Genomic DNA, 15,583 nt, shown 5'->3' with positions numbered 1-15,583 from the left:
GATGGGGAACACATGTATACCTGTGGCGGATTCATTTTGATATTTGGCAAAACTAATACAATTATGTAAAGTTTAAAAATAAAATAAAATTAAAAAAAAAACTTTGCCTAACAAAGATCACAAAGACTTGCTCCTGTTTTCTTCTAGAGGTTTTATAGTTTTTGAGTTTTCATATAGCTCAAATGATCCATTTTGAGTTAATTTTTGCATATCACATGAGGCCTGAGAGATTCCTAATAGCTTGGTTGGTAAAAAATCTGCCTGCAATGCAAGAGACCCCAGTTCAATTCCTGGGTTGGGAAGATCCAATGGAGAAAGGATAGGCTACCCACTCCAGTATTCTTGGGCTTCCCTGGTAGCTCAGCTGGTAAAGAATCTGCCCACAATTCGGGAGACCTGGGTTTGATTCCTGGGTTGGGAAGATCCCCTGGATAAGGGAACAGCTACCCACTCTAGTATTCTGGCCTGGAGAATTCCATGGACTGTGTAGTCCATGGGGTCACAAAGAGTCGGATGCAACTGAGAGACTTTCATTCACTCACATGAGGCATGAGAAGTTTCTTTGATGAAGTCCCATTTCAGTTTTTTTCTCTTACAATTAGTGCCTTTTGTGTCCTAAGAAATCTTTGCTTGCCCCAAGGTTGCAAAAACCATTTCCTGTATTTTTTTTAAAAAGGATAATGTCTTTGCCCTTTAAAGTTAAGTCTATAATTCATCTCTAATTTTTATATATGATGTGATGTAGGGTTGAGCTTCATTCCTTCCCCCAATATGTTTATCCAGCATTCCAGCATCATTCCAGCATCCCCCACACAAACTGAATTGCTTTGGGCTCATCAGTAATATTTTTTATAAAATAAACTGCAATTAAAAATATAATCTTAGCAATACCTCCTCCTTTTTAGGTTTGTTAATTTAAAAAACACTTTCAGAAACCTACAGCATGCAGGCAAGGTACTAGGAATAAGAAATATATGGGTCCATGTCCTGTGCTCTCGAGGAACTTACCTCCAGGAGAAGAAACAGTCATAAACAAATAAGTATGGAGGGTGGAGAAACACTGTGATAGAAATCCTGTCCTATATGGTTGTGACACAGGAGGGAAAGGTCAACTTCTCTTGGGAAAGTAGCTCAGAGAGGAGGATGTCTGAGCTGGTCTTGAGGAATGAGAGCAATTTACGAGGCACACATAGTAGGCAGGAAAACAAGGAGAGCTTTCTAGGCGGAGGGGAAGAGTATGGATAAGAGAACAGGATGTGAAGCAGCCTGGAAAATTTAGGGACTTGTTAGTAGTTATTAGGGCTTCCCTGGTGGCTCAATGGTAAAGAATCCACCTGCCAATGCAGGAGACATTGGTTTGATGCCTGGGTTGGGAAGATCCTCTGAAGAAGGAAATGGCTATCCACTGCAGTATTCTTGCCTGGACAATTCCATGGACAGAGGAGCCTGGTGGGTTATAGTCCATGGGGTTGCAAAAGAGTCAGACACAACATAGCAACTCAACAACAACAAAGTCGTTAAGAGATACATTGATCTGGTGCTCAATTTGGACTGGAATTCCTTAGCAATTTTCTTCTCTTGACAAGAGGGTAAATAAATTCAAGGCATTCAGTATGTACTCTGATGGTGAGGGAGCTTTCAGTTGGATATTCTGGAGGAAGCTCCCTGGCCAGGGAGGTCTCTACTTCTCTCTACTCTAGGATAGCTGTCATTGCCTCCATGTTAAAAGTAAACTTGATTTGCTACAGCTTTTGGCCCAGCTATCAATGAAAGAACAGGAGCTTACCAATTCATTGATGGCTTTGATGAGGTAAAGACCATCCTTATAAAAATAAAACAGTCGAACAATACCTGAAACAGAAAAATAAGGAAGATTGAGAGACAGACAAGTGAGCTGAAGACAAATTGGAATTTTATATATTTGACTTTCTGAAATATCATAAGCTCGTCCATTATTAGGATTCCTCCCTAGCCCCTCCACTGCCTGTGATCATCTTGGTTTCCTGGCCTTCTTCCACCCCTCACTTGAAATGTTCAAGCTATTTTCGCTCTTAGGTCATCTCTAGCTACACTGGCCCTACCTTCTTATTTTAGAATCTGTTTGTAAGCACTTCAGCTACACTGATCCACTCCTTGATTTCTGCCCACCTGTTTTAGCACATCACCCCAGCGTTTCACACTGTCACCCAATCACTTCCTATGGCAGCGGTGGTTTAGTTGCTAAGTCCTGTCTGGCTCTTGCGACCCCATGGACTGTAGCCCACCAGGCTCCTTTGTCGATGGGATTTTCCAGGCAAGACTACTGGAGTGAGTTGCATTTCCTTCTCCAGGGGATCTTCCAGACCCAGGAATCAAACCCGGGTCTCCTGCATTGCAGGCAGATTCTTTACTGACTGAGCTACGAGAGAAGCCCTCACTTCCTGTGAGTGTTCATTATTCCACTTGCGAGTGTATGGATTCTCTGAGGGAAAGGATAGTTTCTTCCTCTTCTATGTGCCTCATCTCTCAACCCCCAGCAAGCTCCCCATGAAGTTAATTTTGTCAATTCAGTAAGTAATTCAGTCATTCTAATTCCCGTTTAACCTAAGGGTTCTAGTATATGATCATCACCCACAAACTTCAAAAAAACACCACTTTCTTGAGGTGCCTCCCAGACACTCATAACCTACCTCTATTGCCATAATACAGACTTTGAAGAGGCACCTGGCCCGCTGTGGGTAAAAGTCTAACTCAACCCAATAAATATTCATGGATATCTGCTCCAAGACCGCAAAGGCTCGAAGGACAACCAAGGCAGTCTCCGCCTTCCCGTTTATCACATTCAGAATCACAGAGACATGAAACCAACTGGATATAATGCAGTGTGATAAATGCAATCCTATCGTCAGACCAAACTCCTCCTGAATATCAACATTCCTACTCCAGGTGCCTCAAACATGTACATGTGCAAATGGAAGCTTTCAACTCACAGTCCCCTGGAACCTTACTCTCCTATAACTGCTTTTCAAGGAATGGTATCATCTTCTACCCCATTATCTAAAGGCAGAAAGGAGTCATTTTTCTTCACACCCACCACTCCCCAACTCCACACATATGTTCCGTCTCTCACCAAGTTTTTCCATCATATTTTCCTTTTCATTTTTTAAGCTTTTTGTTTTGAACTAATTTTAGACATATAGAAAAACTGCAAAAATACTACAAAGCATTCCCTTATACCCCTCACCTCACTTCCCCTAGTGTTAACATCTTACAGAACCATAGTGCACTTTTCATTTAAACCGCTCCTGCCTTAGTTCAGACCTTCATAATTTCTCTCTTCAATGGATGCACTAGCTCTTCCTGGTCTCCCTACCTTTCCATTTGGGTTTTTCAAACTCCTATCTGGGTGCTCTTCCTAAAACATCAATGGCATCAGGTCATTCTCCTACAGAAAGAGTATCCTCCAGGACACTGTCCATAGTTCTCTGCACAAAGGTTCCTCTGCCTGGTTCATCCTCAGGCTGAGTGGGGAAAGCAAGCCTCGTGTATGTGAGCAGCAGGACTGCTGAGTGCTGGAAAGGGTGTGGACTCTGGGGCTACACTGCCTGGTTCAAATCCTGCCTGTGCCACTTTCTCTGTTGTTATTTAGTGGCTAAGTCATGTCTGACTCTTTGCAAACCCATGGACTGTAGCCTGCCAGGCTCCTCTGTCCATGGAATTCTCCAGGCAAGAATACTGGAGTGGGTTGCCATTTCCTCCTCCAGGGGATCTTCCCAACTCAGGGATCAAACCCGCATCTCCTATATTGGCAGGCAGATTCTCTACCACTGAGTCACCCAGGAAGCCCGCTTTCTGCATTACCTCTTCTGAAAAACAAGAATAATAAACTATACCTATCTCCTAGGCTATTGTGAGGGTGAAATGGACCAACCTATGTGAAACGTTAGAACAGTGCCTGGCACACCACACTGTCCTGCAGATGTTGGCTGCTACTACATGACCAGGGAGAACTCTCCATGTCTGGTCCCTCCCATGCCTGGAAAGAAGATTAAACTGAACAACAGTCTACAGGTACCTGTAAATTAGGCTAAAAAGGAAAGAGAGGAACATGTACCCATTTCATCCACAGGAGCAATAAGTATTTCACTCCCCAAATCTGTGGCCCAGATGGAAATGACATCCACCTTAAGTTTCTCCCAAACATATAATTGTTTAGCGTTATGCAGATTATAGATAGAGAATCCTTTGCTTCCTCCAATAAACACATAGTCTTGGGAAACATCCATGCAGTTTGGCATTGTGTTGAGCTGGAAAAAGCAAAACAAAGAGAAAGGGAACAGTTTTCAGTTACTGCCATCTGAAAGTAATATGAGCTAACTTTTCTTTTTTTGGCAGCAGTGTGCAGCTTGTAGGATTCTCAGTTCTCCAGCCAGAATGGAACTTCTGCCCCCTGCAAGGGGAGTGTGGAGCCTTAACCACTGGACCACTAGGGAAGTCCTGAGTTAACTCTTCAAAAAGGGATGCAGGTCCTTCCTAGTTATGGTATCCCACCCAAATGCAGTGCCCATCTAAATATCTTGCCCAGATATCAAGAAAGTCATAGTATTCTACATTTAGGGGAAAGGGGCAAGAGAAAGCAAGGAAGTTGAGAAGAAATGCTCGTTCACAACACCAAGCGTGGCCACAGCCCTGCGATAAGTGGACCAGTGGCCCCATTCCCTGTACTTTGTTCTTCTAGAACACTGTGGAAAGAGTTGTAGCTGACACCTGGGCAGATTCTCAACCACCAAGCAAGACAGCGATTGATACACTCCAAAAGATTTTCAAATAACAATAGGATGTAAAAGGTAGATGTGCATAATCTTCAGTTAACCAGAACACCCATTTACCCAGGCAATGACTGCTGCTGCTGCTAAGTCACTTCAGTCGTGTCCAACTCTGTATGACCCCATAGATGGCAGCCCACCAGGCTCCCCCATCCCTGGGATTCTCCAGGCAAGAACATTGGAGTGGGTTGCCATTTCCTTCTCCAATGCATGAAAGTGAAAAGTGAAAGTGAAGTCGCTCAGTCGTGTCTGACTCTTCGCGACCCCATGGACTGCAGCCCACCAGGCTCCTCCATCCATGGGATCTTCCAGGCAAGAGTACTGGAGTGGGGTGCCATCGCCTTCTCCGCAGGCAATGACTAGATCCGTTTTAATCAGCATCAGCATGCCTGTAATCTTTCCAACATGCACCTGTCCTACAGGTAAATGAAGATTCCTGGCAGGAATTCCTTCCCAGGAGCAGGTGTTTTCATTTATTACCTTAACACTCAGTTGAGGAGACTTCCCTGGTGGTTCAGTGGTTAAGACTCTGCCTTGAAATTCAGGGGACACGGGTTCGATCCCTGGTCAGAGAGAGAGCCCACATGCCCCAGTTAGTGAGCCCATGTGCTCTTGAGCCCCTGTGCTATAACAAAAGAACCCACATGACAAAATGAAGATCCCACGTGGTGCAACTGAGACCCAACACAGCCAAATAAATAAATAATTAATAAAATAAATGTTAAAACCACCACTCAGTTGAGAAACAAGGCCACCTTGGCAGCTGCTCCATACCTTACTTTCTCTAAGTGGATGGTAGATGGTGGGCAGGGTCCGGCGGAGCTCAGCTTTCTTTGAGGTGTCCCTCGCCTCAATAATTTCCCATGAACGGTCAAACAGTGAGTTCACCATCTTGTTGATCATTCGATATGGCTGGGGTAGGGAATCTTGCTCTTGATCTGGATCCTTGAAGACCCAATCATCTTCATCGTCCTTAGACCAGTCCTTCTCTGTCGGGGACGGCACCTCCAGTGTCCCCTTTCGGGTAAAGATGGGGAGCTTCATCTTCTGACTTCGACTTCCTTTGGGACTTGCCATCACAGAAGATAGCATTGGAAATGTCTATGAAATTCTGAAAAGCTGGTCAAAGAAGTAAGCCAAGGTACTTAGAGATAAAAGGGGGAAGTTATCAGAAGACAGCACATCATCCTCCTTAGAGTATTAGGTTATGGGCACTATTTATTCTAGAGCCTGGCACCTCCCTCATTACCACATCATTAATATATGCTCTTCATTTTAATAAGGATATCAGCAGAGACAGGTTTTGACTATTCATATCTTTCAGGCCACCCCAAGATGACATGTGCTATGATGAAAGGAAAGGAGTTTGACTTCTTGCTGCCTTTCTTCACCTCCTGATAAGAGAGTGGCTTTCTGTCCCAAATTGAATACACCCTTTCTCTGCAACTTAGGCCTTCTCCTGGCTCTTCCATCTCTGCAAATGGCTGTGCTGAAGCCAGCTGGGTAGGGGGCCATGATTCTCTGCTTGTTTTCCTTTCACCTCCAGTCAGGTACAGTGCAAACACTTCCATTCCTTGCTGTCAAGTTTACTCCTTCCTCTCTATTCCCCCTGCTGCCATCCAGCTCTGTAGGCACAGTGCCCAGAGCCTATGAGATTTCTCAAGGGCTTACAGAAATATCTGAGACCTGAAAAGAAATGGACTAAAAAAGAAAATCCCACAAAATCAAAATAAATACTTATGAAAACACTGACAGCATATCAACTCCACTGTGTGTACATAATATCTAAGTCTATAAGAAAAGAACAAGTAATCTGTATTTTATAAAACTCAAAACTGTACACTTATAAGAAGGTTTTCAAATGTTACAGTTAATAAAAGGCATTTAATGTGGCACACGGGGTACATTTTAAGATGTTTAATAGGTAGTGGAGTAGGGTCTTGCACTGTTGGAGTGCCTTGGGGCCCTGGAAGCCTTATAAAGGCCCTGGTACCATCATCTTTTCTCTCGTGTGAGAGTACATCTGTGATATTTCCGTGCAAAGTGAGAAGAGACTATCTGGGTCTGAGTCTGAAAGGAAAGAACCATCTGAAATCATCAGTAGGAACACTAAACTGAGCTCACACAGGGCTAGGAATAATGCCTGTTTCCACCAGCAAGAACAGAAAACCTCATTATTTACAAACATCAGGTAGAGTACTCAGGAGAATCTAGCCAAGTAGTGGGAAAAATTAATCCTATTCAAATACTGTTCTGGTATTGCCCAACAAAACTTGGAAGTCAGAAGATCAAACTTAATGAAGTAACTTGACTACAAATATTTATAGAACAAATATTTATAGGAATACAAATATGAAACCAAGCCCAGATAAAACTAAGTTCCCTTACTGAGTTTGTGATTAATCTCTCTATCTAAAACTTTACTCCCTTGCCTCTCTCCTTTGACTTCACTCCATTTCTTCTGCCCTCTGACCTCAATCCTGAACACCAGTCAACCAGAATCAGATGACTAAGATTGCAGTTGCCGATAACATCGTAAATGTACTAAGATTGCTGTTATAGACATCATCATTAACGTACAAACTCAGGTTGTTTATCTAGGGCAAGATTAAGCTCTTAGATCCCCAAGTCACGGACTACCTGGCCAGAGAATCACGAACTGGGTCATCCATAGCTCCCAAAACTATGACTAAGACATGTCACAGAAATGTCACAAGACAACAATAATCCCAATTTCTTTTCCACTTTGAAATATCCCTAACCCAAAAACCAAGAAGGAGTGGATCCAAGACTCATTTCCCACTCCCTTGCTTTGTGCCCTGCAATAAACCCTTCAGTTCAGTTCAGTTCAGTCGCTCCGTCGTGTCCGACTCTTTGAGACCCCATAAATCGCAGCACACCAGGCCTCCCTGTCCATCACCAACTCTTGGAGTTCATTCAGACTCATGTCCATTGAGTCAGTGATGCCATCCAGCCATCACATCCTCTATTGTCCCCTTCTCCTCCTGCCCCCAGTCCCTCCCAGCATCAGAGTCTTTTCCAATGAGTCAACTCTTCGCATGAGGTGGCCAAAGTACTGGAGTTTCAGCTTTAGCATCATTCCTTCCAAAGAAATCCCAGGGCTGATCTCCTTCAGAATGGACTGGTTGGATCTCCTTGCAGTCCAAGGAACTCTCAAGAGTCTTCTCCAACACCACAGTTCAAAAGCATCAATTCTTCAGCGCTCAGCCTTCTTCACAGTCCAACTCTCACATCCATACATGACCACCGGAAAAACCATAGCCTTGACTAGACGGACCTTTGTTGGCAAAGTTGTCTCTGCTTTTCTTTGCTGTAAACACTTGCTGTCAAAATTTGGCTTTCTGTGTCATGGACACATGAGCCCTTGCTCAGTTACAAAAATAATCAGCATCCAATGGAGTAAAATTCACAATGTCTAAGATCCAATTAAAAAATGACTGTGGTATATCTACATTATGGGATACTACTGCTGCTGCTGCTGCTAAGTCGCTTCAGTCGTGTCCAACTCTGTGTGAACCCATAGATGGCAGCCCACCAGGCTCCCCCGTCCCTGGGATTCTCCAGGCAAGAACACTGGTTGCCATTTCCTTCTCCAATGTATGAAAGTGAAAAGTGAAACTGAAGTCACTCAGTCGTGTCCGACTCTTCACAACCCCATGGACTGCAGCCTACAGGCTCCTCCGCCCATGAGATTTTCCAAGCAAGAGTACTGGAGTGGGGTGCCATCGCCTTCTTTGTTACGGGATACTGCTGCTGCTGCTGCTAAGTCACTTCAGTCGTGTCCGACTCTGTGCGACCCCATAGACGGCAGCCCACCAGGTTCCCCCGTCCCTGGGATTCTCCAGGCAAGAACACTGGAGTGGGTTGCCATTTCCTTCTCCAATGCATTACTACTCAGTAATAAAAATCAAAAAACTACTGATAAACACAAAAACATGGATGAACCTCAAAGGCAATATGCTGAATGAAAGAAACCAGTCTAAAAACCTATGTGCAGTGACTCCATCTATAAGGCATTCTTGAAAATCAAAACGAAAATGGGGATCAGAACAGTAGTTGTCAGGAGTTATAGGTGGGGGGTGATGTTATTTTAAAAAGAAGAGCATGAAGGAATTTTGGGGGTAGTGAGACTCTTTCATTCAGATTGTAAAGAGCTCTGCAGAGACAATATGATTATCTATAGAGAAAACCTGATTATCTATGGAGAAAAGCTGATGGAATCTTTTAAAAAAAATTTTACAAGAGCTAATAAAGTTAGCAAGGTTGCAGAATAAAAGTTCAATATACAAAAATATACTCTATTTCTATATAATGACAACAAACAATCAAAAATTAAAATTAAAAATGCTATTGTTAATAGTATAAAAATATGAAATACTTAGGGTTAAATCTGACAAAAGATGTACAAGACCTGTGCCCTGACAGCTATAAAATACCACTGAGTGTGCATGTGTTAGTCGCTCAGTCATGTCTGACTCTTTGTGACCCCATGGACTGTAGCCAGCCCAGCTCCTCTATTCATGGAGTTCTGCAGGTAAGAATACTGGAGTGGGTAACCATTCTCTTCTCTAGGGGACTTTCCTGACCCAGGGATCAAACCCAGGTCTCCTGCATTGCAGGCAGATTCTTAACTGTCTGAGCCGCCAGGGAAGCCCATAAAATATCACTGAAAGAAGACCTAAATAAATGGAGAGAGACAGATCTTATTCATGGGCTGGAAGACAATGTTTTTAGGGTGTCAATTCTCTCCAAATTGATTTATAAAAAATTAAAATAATCCCTATGATAATCCCTGTTGGCATTATTTTTTAGAAATTAAGAAGTTGATGTTACATTTCATATGGAAATGCAAAGTACCTAGAATAGCCAAAATTACTTAGAAAAAGAAAGAATTAGAAAATTAACATTACCTACTTCAAGACTTAAAAAGCCACAGTAATCAAGGCAGTATGATATTGGCACTTAAAAAAAAAAGACAAAAAGACAACAAATAACAAGTGTTGGTGAGGATGTGCAGAAAAGGGAACCCTCATACACTGCTGGTGGGAATATAAATTAGTGAAGTCATTACAGAAAATAGTATGGAAGTTCCTCAAAAAAATAAAAGTAGAATTACCACTGTTGTTGTTTTTCGGTTGCTAAGTCGAGTCTGACTCTGCAACACCACAGACTGCAGAACTACACAGAAAAGGTCTTAATGACCTGGATAAACAGGATGGTGAGGTCACTCACGCAGAGCCAGACATCCTGGAAGTCAAGTGGGTCTTAGGAAGCATTACTAGGAACAAAGCTAGTAGAGGTGATGCAATTCTAGCTGAGCTACTTAAAATCCTGAAAGACGATGCTGTTAAAGTGCTGCACTCAATATGTCTGCAGATTTTGAAAACTCAACAGTGGCCACAGGACTGGAAAAGGTCAGTTTTCGGTCCAGTCCCAAAGAACTAACATATGATCCAGCAATTCCACTTTGGGGCATTTTTCCAAAGAAAACAAACAAACAAACAAAACTATTTTGAAAAGATATGTGTATCCCTAGGTTCATTGCAGCATAATTCACAATAGCCAAAATATGGAAGCAACCTAAGCATCCTATCGATAGATGAATGGAAAAAGAAGATGTGATATAGATAATGGAATATTATTCAGCTGTAAAAAAGAATAAAACCTTGCATTTGCAACAACATGGATAGACCTAGGGGCTTCTCCGGTAGCTCAGTCAGTAAAGAATCTGCCTGCAGTGCAGGAGACTCGGGTTCAATCCCTGGGTCAGGAAAATACCCTGGAGAAGGAAATGGCAACCCACTCTAGGATCCTTGCCTGGAAAATCCCATGGACAGAGGAGCCTGGTGGGTTGTAGTCCATGGGGTCGCAAAGAGTTGGGCACGACTGAGTGACTAACACCAGACTTAAAGTGAACTATGCTAAGTGAAATAAGTCAGACAAGAAAGACAAGTACCATATGATTTCACTTATATATGGAATCTAAAAAAATAATACAGGGACTTCCCTGGTGATTCAGGGGCTAAAACTCCATGCTCCCAATGCAGGGGGCCTAGGTTTGATCCCTGGTCAGGGAACTAGAGCCCAGATGCCACAACTAAGAGTTCACACTCTGCAGCTAAGACCCGGTGCAGCCAAACAAATTAAATTAAAAATACTTAAAAAAATACAAGTGAACAAACAAAACAAAATAGTCATAGATACAGAAAACAAAGAGGTGGCTGCCAGAAGCAGTAGGGGATGGAGAGATATGTAAAATAGGTCAGGGAGATGGAGAGGTACAAAAAAAAAAGACAAATATATCAATGAAACTAGAGAAGACAGAATTAGATTCACACATATATGGACAGTTTGTTTTTGACAAAGATAATTCAGTGAAGAAAGTACAATCCTTTCAATAAATAATGTTGCATCGGTTAAATATCCATATGGGGAAAAAAGAACTCTGATCCATACCTTGCACTATATACAAAAATTAATTCAAAGTAGTTGTTGTTTAGTCACTAAGTCGTGTCCGACTCTTTTGCAACTCCAAGGACTATAGCCTGCCAGGTTCCTCTGTCCATTGGATTTCCCAGGCAAGAATTCAAAGTAGACCATAGGCCTAAATGTAAAACTATAAAACTTCTAGAAGAAAACATAGGGAAAAATCTATGCAATCTTCAGTTAAACAAAGATTTCTTAGCTATGACATTAAAGCACACACTCCATAAGAACAAACTGATAATTTATACCTTTCAAAAACAAACTTATGCTCCTCAAAAGACATTTAAGAAAATAAAAGGTAGCCCAAAGACTAGGAGAAAATACTTGTAGGCAAAATGTTTGTATTCAAAATATTTTGAAAATTCTTAAAACTCAATAATAAGAAAATGATACATTTTTTTTCAAATGGGCAAAAGATTTGCATCAACACTTAACAAAAGAAGATATACAGATGGAAAACAGGCATATTAAAGATGTTCTTCATGGTTAATCATTAGGGAAATGCAAATTATAATTACAGTGAGACAGTACTACCCATGTATTAGAATGCCTGAAGTTAGAAAGATAGACATAACAAATGTTGTTGAAGATGAGGAAAACTGGAACTCTTCCAGTTGTTGCTGGGAAAGTAAAACACTACAGTTTAGAAAACAGTTTAGCATTTTCTTAAAAAGTTAAATTTACATCTACCACAATATCCATTCATTCTACTCCTAGGTGTGAAATAAGGGAACTGAAATCATATGTCCATACACAGACTTGTAAATGAACATTCATTACAGTTTCACTTCCGGGAGTCTCAAACTGAAAGCAACCTAAATGTTTATCAACAGGTGAACAGACAAACTCCTACACATTCACATCCCATTCACATCAGTGGGAACACGGAATAGTAGAGCCTCTTTGGAAAACAGCTTGGCAGTTTCTTACAAAGTTGAAAACACACTAACAGGATTTAGCAATGCCATCTCTACATCTGTATGCAAGAAAAATTAAAGTGTTTCATATGAAAATCTGTACTTAAATATTTATAGCAGCTCTATTTATAACTGCCTCCAACTGGAAACAATGCAAATGTACTTCAGTGGATAAAGAGACAATAAACTATAGCACATCCATACAATGGAATACTACTCAGTGATTAAAAATTTACAAACTACTGATATAGACAACATGGGTGAAACTCAAATGCATTATGCTAAGTGAAAGAAATCAAATAGAAAAGCTACATACTGGACTTTTTTGGTCCAGAGATTAACACTCTGCACTTCCAATGCAGGGGCATGGGTTTGATCCTTGATTTTGGATGTACCACATGCTTCACAGAGTGGCCTAAAAAAAAAAAATAAAGGCTACATACTGAATGATTCAATTTATGATACTGTGGAAAAGGCAGAATTGTAGGTATAGCAAAACAAACTATACAAATCTGTGTTTAGCAGCACTCTATGCTCATCTCTATCATCTGACATATCACTGCACTGTACTTTCCTCTTTTCTTGTATGCCTCATTAACTCTATTGCCATAGGCCTAGAGCTTAGCACAGTGGGTGGTACAGTTCAGTTGCTTCGGGGCCAGGTTCTCACATCCTGCCCAGCTGTCATCCCCGAGGAAGCCAGGCATCCAAGGCAACTAGCTCTCAGGCTCCTCAGGCCGCCCAAATGGGGAAGCCAGGTCTCATAGACTGTGAGCCAGACAGATGGCCACTGCTAGAGGGTCACAGAGACAGGGAAGGGGGAGAGGTTCACTGCTCCTCCTTGGGCCAGTGCTAGTGGAGGGCCTTAGTGAGGGCTCTGGAGCCCTCAGGACACAGTCCCCAATCTGTTCCCTGGGCCTTCCAGCTCACCCACTAGCACAAGGTGGTAAGCTGGAGGGCCTCCAAGAGAAAGCCTGAATCTGCCTCTTACCTCACTCTCCACCTGATGACCACCACACCACCAACCCCTGACTCAATCTCTTCTCCAATGGTCCCTCTTGACAGTTACCAGTGGGCAGGGCCCACTGCAGTGCTGACCAATAGCTGGGCAGGAACACTAATTGTGGCTCATTGACAGTTGGTTGCTTGTGGGCAAGGCCCACTGAGGCACCGACCAATGGCTGAGCAAGACCTGTTGCCTAATAACAGGGTACAGAGTAAATGAGGCACAGCAATTGGGAAATAAGTGCCTCAAGGCTGTATATTGTTACCCTGCTTATTTAACTTATATGCAGAGTACATCATGCGAAATGCCTGGCTGGATGAAGCACAAGTTGGAATCAAGATTGCGGGAGAAATATCAATAACCTCAGATATGCAGATGACACCACCCTTATGGCAGAAAGTGAAGAATTAAAGAGCCTCTTGATGAAAGTGAAAGAGGAGCGTGAAAAAGCTGGCTTAAAACTCAACATTCACGACATCTGGTCCCATCACTTCATGGGAAATAGATTGGAGAAACAATGGAAACAGTGAGAAACTTTATTTTCTTAGGCTCCAAAATCACTGAGGATGGTGACTGTAGCCATGAAATTAAGGACTGCAGGTCCTTGGAAGAAAAGCTATGACCAACCTAGACAGCATATTAAAAAGCAGGGACATTATTTTGCCAACAAAATCCGTCTAGTCAAAGCTATGGTTTTTCCAGTAGTCATGTATGGATGTGAGAGCTGGACCATAAAGAAAGCTGAGCACCAAAGAATTGATGCTTTTGAACTGTGGTGTTGGAGAAGACTCTTGGAGTCCCTTGGACTGCAAGGAGATCCAACCAGTCCATTCTGAAGGAGATCAGTCCTGAATATTCATTGGAAGGACTGATGCTGAAGCTGAAACTCTAATAGTTTGGCCACCAGATGTGAAGAACTGACTCATTGGAAAAGACCCTGATGCTGGGAAAGATTGAAGGCCAGAGGAGAAAGGGATGACAGAGAATGAGATGGTTGGATGGGATCACTGACTTGATGGACATGAGGTTGAACAAGCTCCAGGAGTTGGTGATGGACAGGGAAGCCTGGTGTGCTGCAGTCCATGGTGTCACAAAGCTTTGGACATGACTGTGCGACTGAACTGAGCTGAACTGAAGGGCTGTGCTCATCCTGCTCTGTTACAGCTGGTAAAGAACTAGAGATCAGCTTTCTCCACAGTGCCATATTCTAGCTGGGTTTCCAGGTACTCCAAGGAGTCCAAGAATCCTGAATGTGAAACTGGTCTTCTAGATCATTATGATGGTATGTTGTCAAGGTAGGAGAAAAGAACATGTCTTATACAACAATTGTTACCTTGATTTAAAATTTAAATATTTAAACATGGTTTGTGGGGCTCTATTTGTACTTTTACCCAGGGCCTACAAATGTGAGGGGCAGACCTGATCATGGGAATAAAGTTTAAAAAAATTGACGCCCTTACTTTGTGACAATAAGTGAGTAGTAAGTCGCTCAGTCGTGTCCAGCTCTTTGTGACCCCATGGACTATACAGTCCACGGAATTCTCCAGGCCAGAATACTGGAGTGGGTAGCTGTTCCCTTCTCCAAGGGATCTTCCCAACCCAGGGATTGAACCCAGGTCTCCTGCATTGCAGGCAGATTCTTTACCAGTTGAACCACAAGGGAAGTCCAAGAATACTGGAGAATTCTATAAAATTATTGTTTATGGAAGAGTGGGGCTTCATGTCTTCAAGCCTCAAAAAGGAAAGTTCAGTGGTGTAGTTTTATTGTAATCTCTTTTAGCCCCCACTTCCTTCATATTAACCCTTTTTCAGAATTCCCTCAAGGAGCAATCTTCTTTCAGTGTTCATTCAATAATCCTAACAGAAAATTCTCTCACTCTACCTAGCTCTCATGCTAAAATACACCCCATGAATTGGCTTATCTCTGCTCTAACCATTTTCTTCCCCAGATCTGGAACTGGTGTTGCTCAAGGGAAAACAGAGATACAGAGCTGGGAAATGATTAGGCACCTCAGTCCCCAAGCAAAAAGTTCAGGGAAACCTCCATTCGGGACTCCGCTGTGGAGGTCCCTGGGTACCCGGGATCTGCGGGGAGGCGCAGGGCGTCCTAGGGACGCCTGAGGTTGAGGGGACAGGTCCCCTCAGATCCCCCGCTCGGAGATCCTAGAGATAGAGGGGAGTCCTGGCACATGTGAGGAGCCGCGGCACCCGGATCAGAAGCCGATATTTCTCTCACCTGGACCAGCAGCGTGGCGTCGCCGTAGTAACCACAACTTCCGGTCCCAACCGGACGTCTACTAAGTCCTCTTTGGAAGGGGTACACGCCCCCGTGGGGGCGGGGAGACTTG

The 15,583-nt window shown here is 42.8% G+C and overlaps 1 protein-coding gene across 4 annotated transcripts in view; it reads right to left on the bottom strand.

Moving 5' to 3' along the window:
- Positions 1-15,575, bottom strand: part of WDR93 (WD repeat domain 93) — a 52,378-nt gene extending 36,803 nt beyond the window's left edge. For 3 of the 4 annotated variants that reach the window (XM_070775116.1, XM_070775115.1, XM_070775117.1), the window contains exons 1-4: positions 15,472-15,575; positions 5,580-5,924; positions 4,094-4,286; positions 1,787-1,851 (exon numbers count right to left, since the gene is read on the bottom strand). In XM_070775116.1, coding sequence (XP_070631217.1) covers positions 1,787-1,851; positions 4,094-4,286; positions 5,580-5,897 — 576 coding nt within the window. In that variant the 5' untranslated portion in view covers positions 5,898-5,924; positions 15,472-15,575. Of the gene's footprint in view, positions 1-1,786; positions 1,852-4,093; positions 4,287-5,285; positions 5,369-5,579; positions 5,925-15,471 lie in introns of those variants that run through there. The other variant, XM_070775118.1, reaches the window with a different exon arrangement.
- Between the last annotated feature and the right edge of the window lie 8 nt (positions 15,576-15,583).

This window comes from Bos indicus, chromosome 21, assembly GCF_029378745.1.
Source record: "Bos indicus isolate NIAB-ARS_2022 breed Sahiwal x Tharparkar chromosome 21, NIAB-ARS_B.indTharparkar_mat_pri_1.0, whole genome shotgun sequence".
NCBI classification, from domain to species: domain Eukaryota; kingdom Metazoa; phylum Chordata; class Mammalia; order Artiodactyla; family Bovidae; genus Bos; species Bos indicus.
Note: the sequence above shows the minus strand (reverse complement) of the source record. Positions and strands in the feature narration are given on the sequence as shown.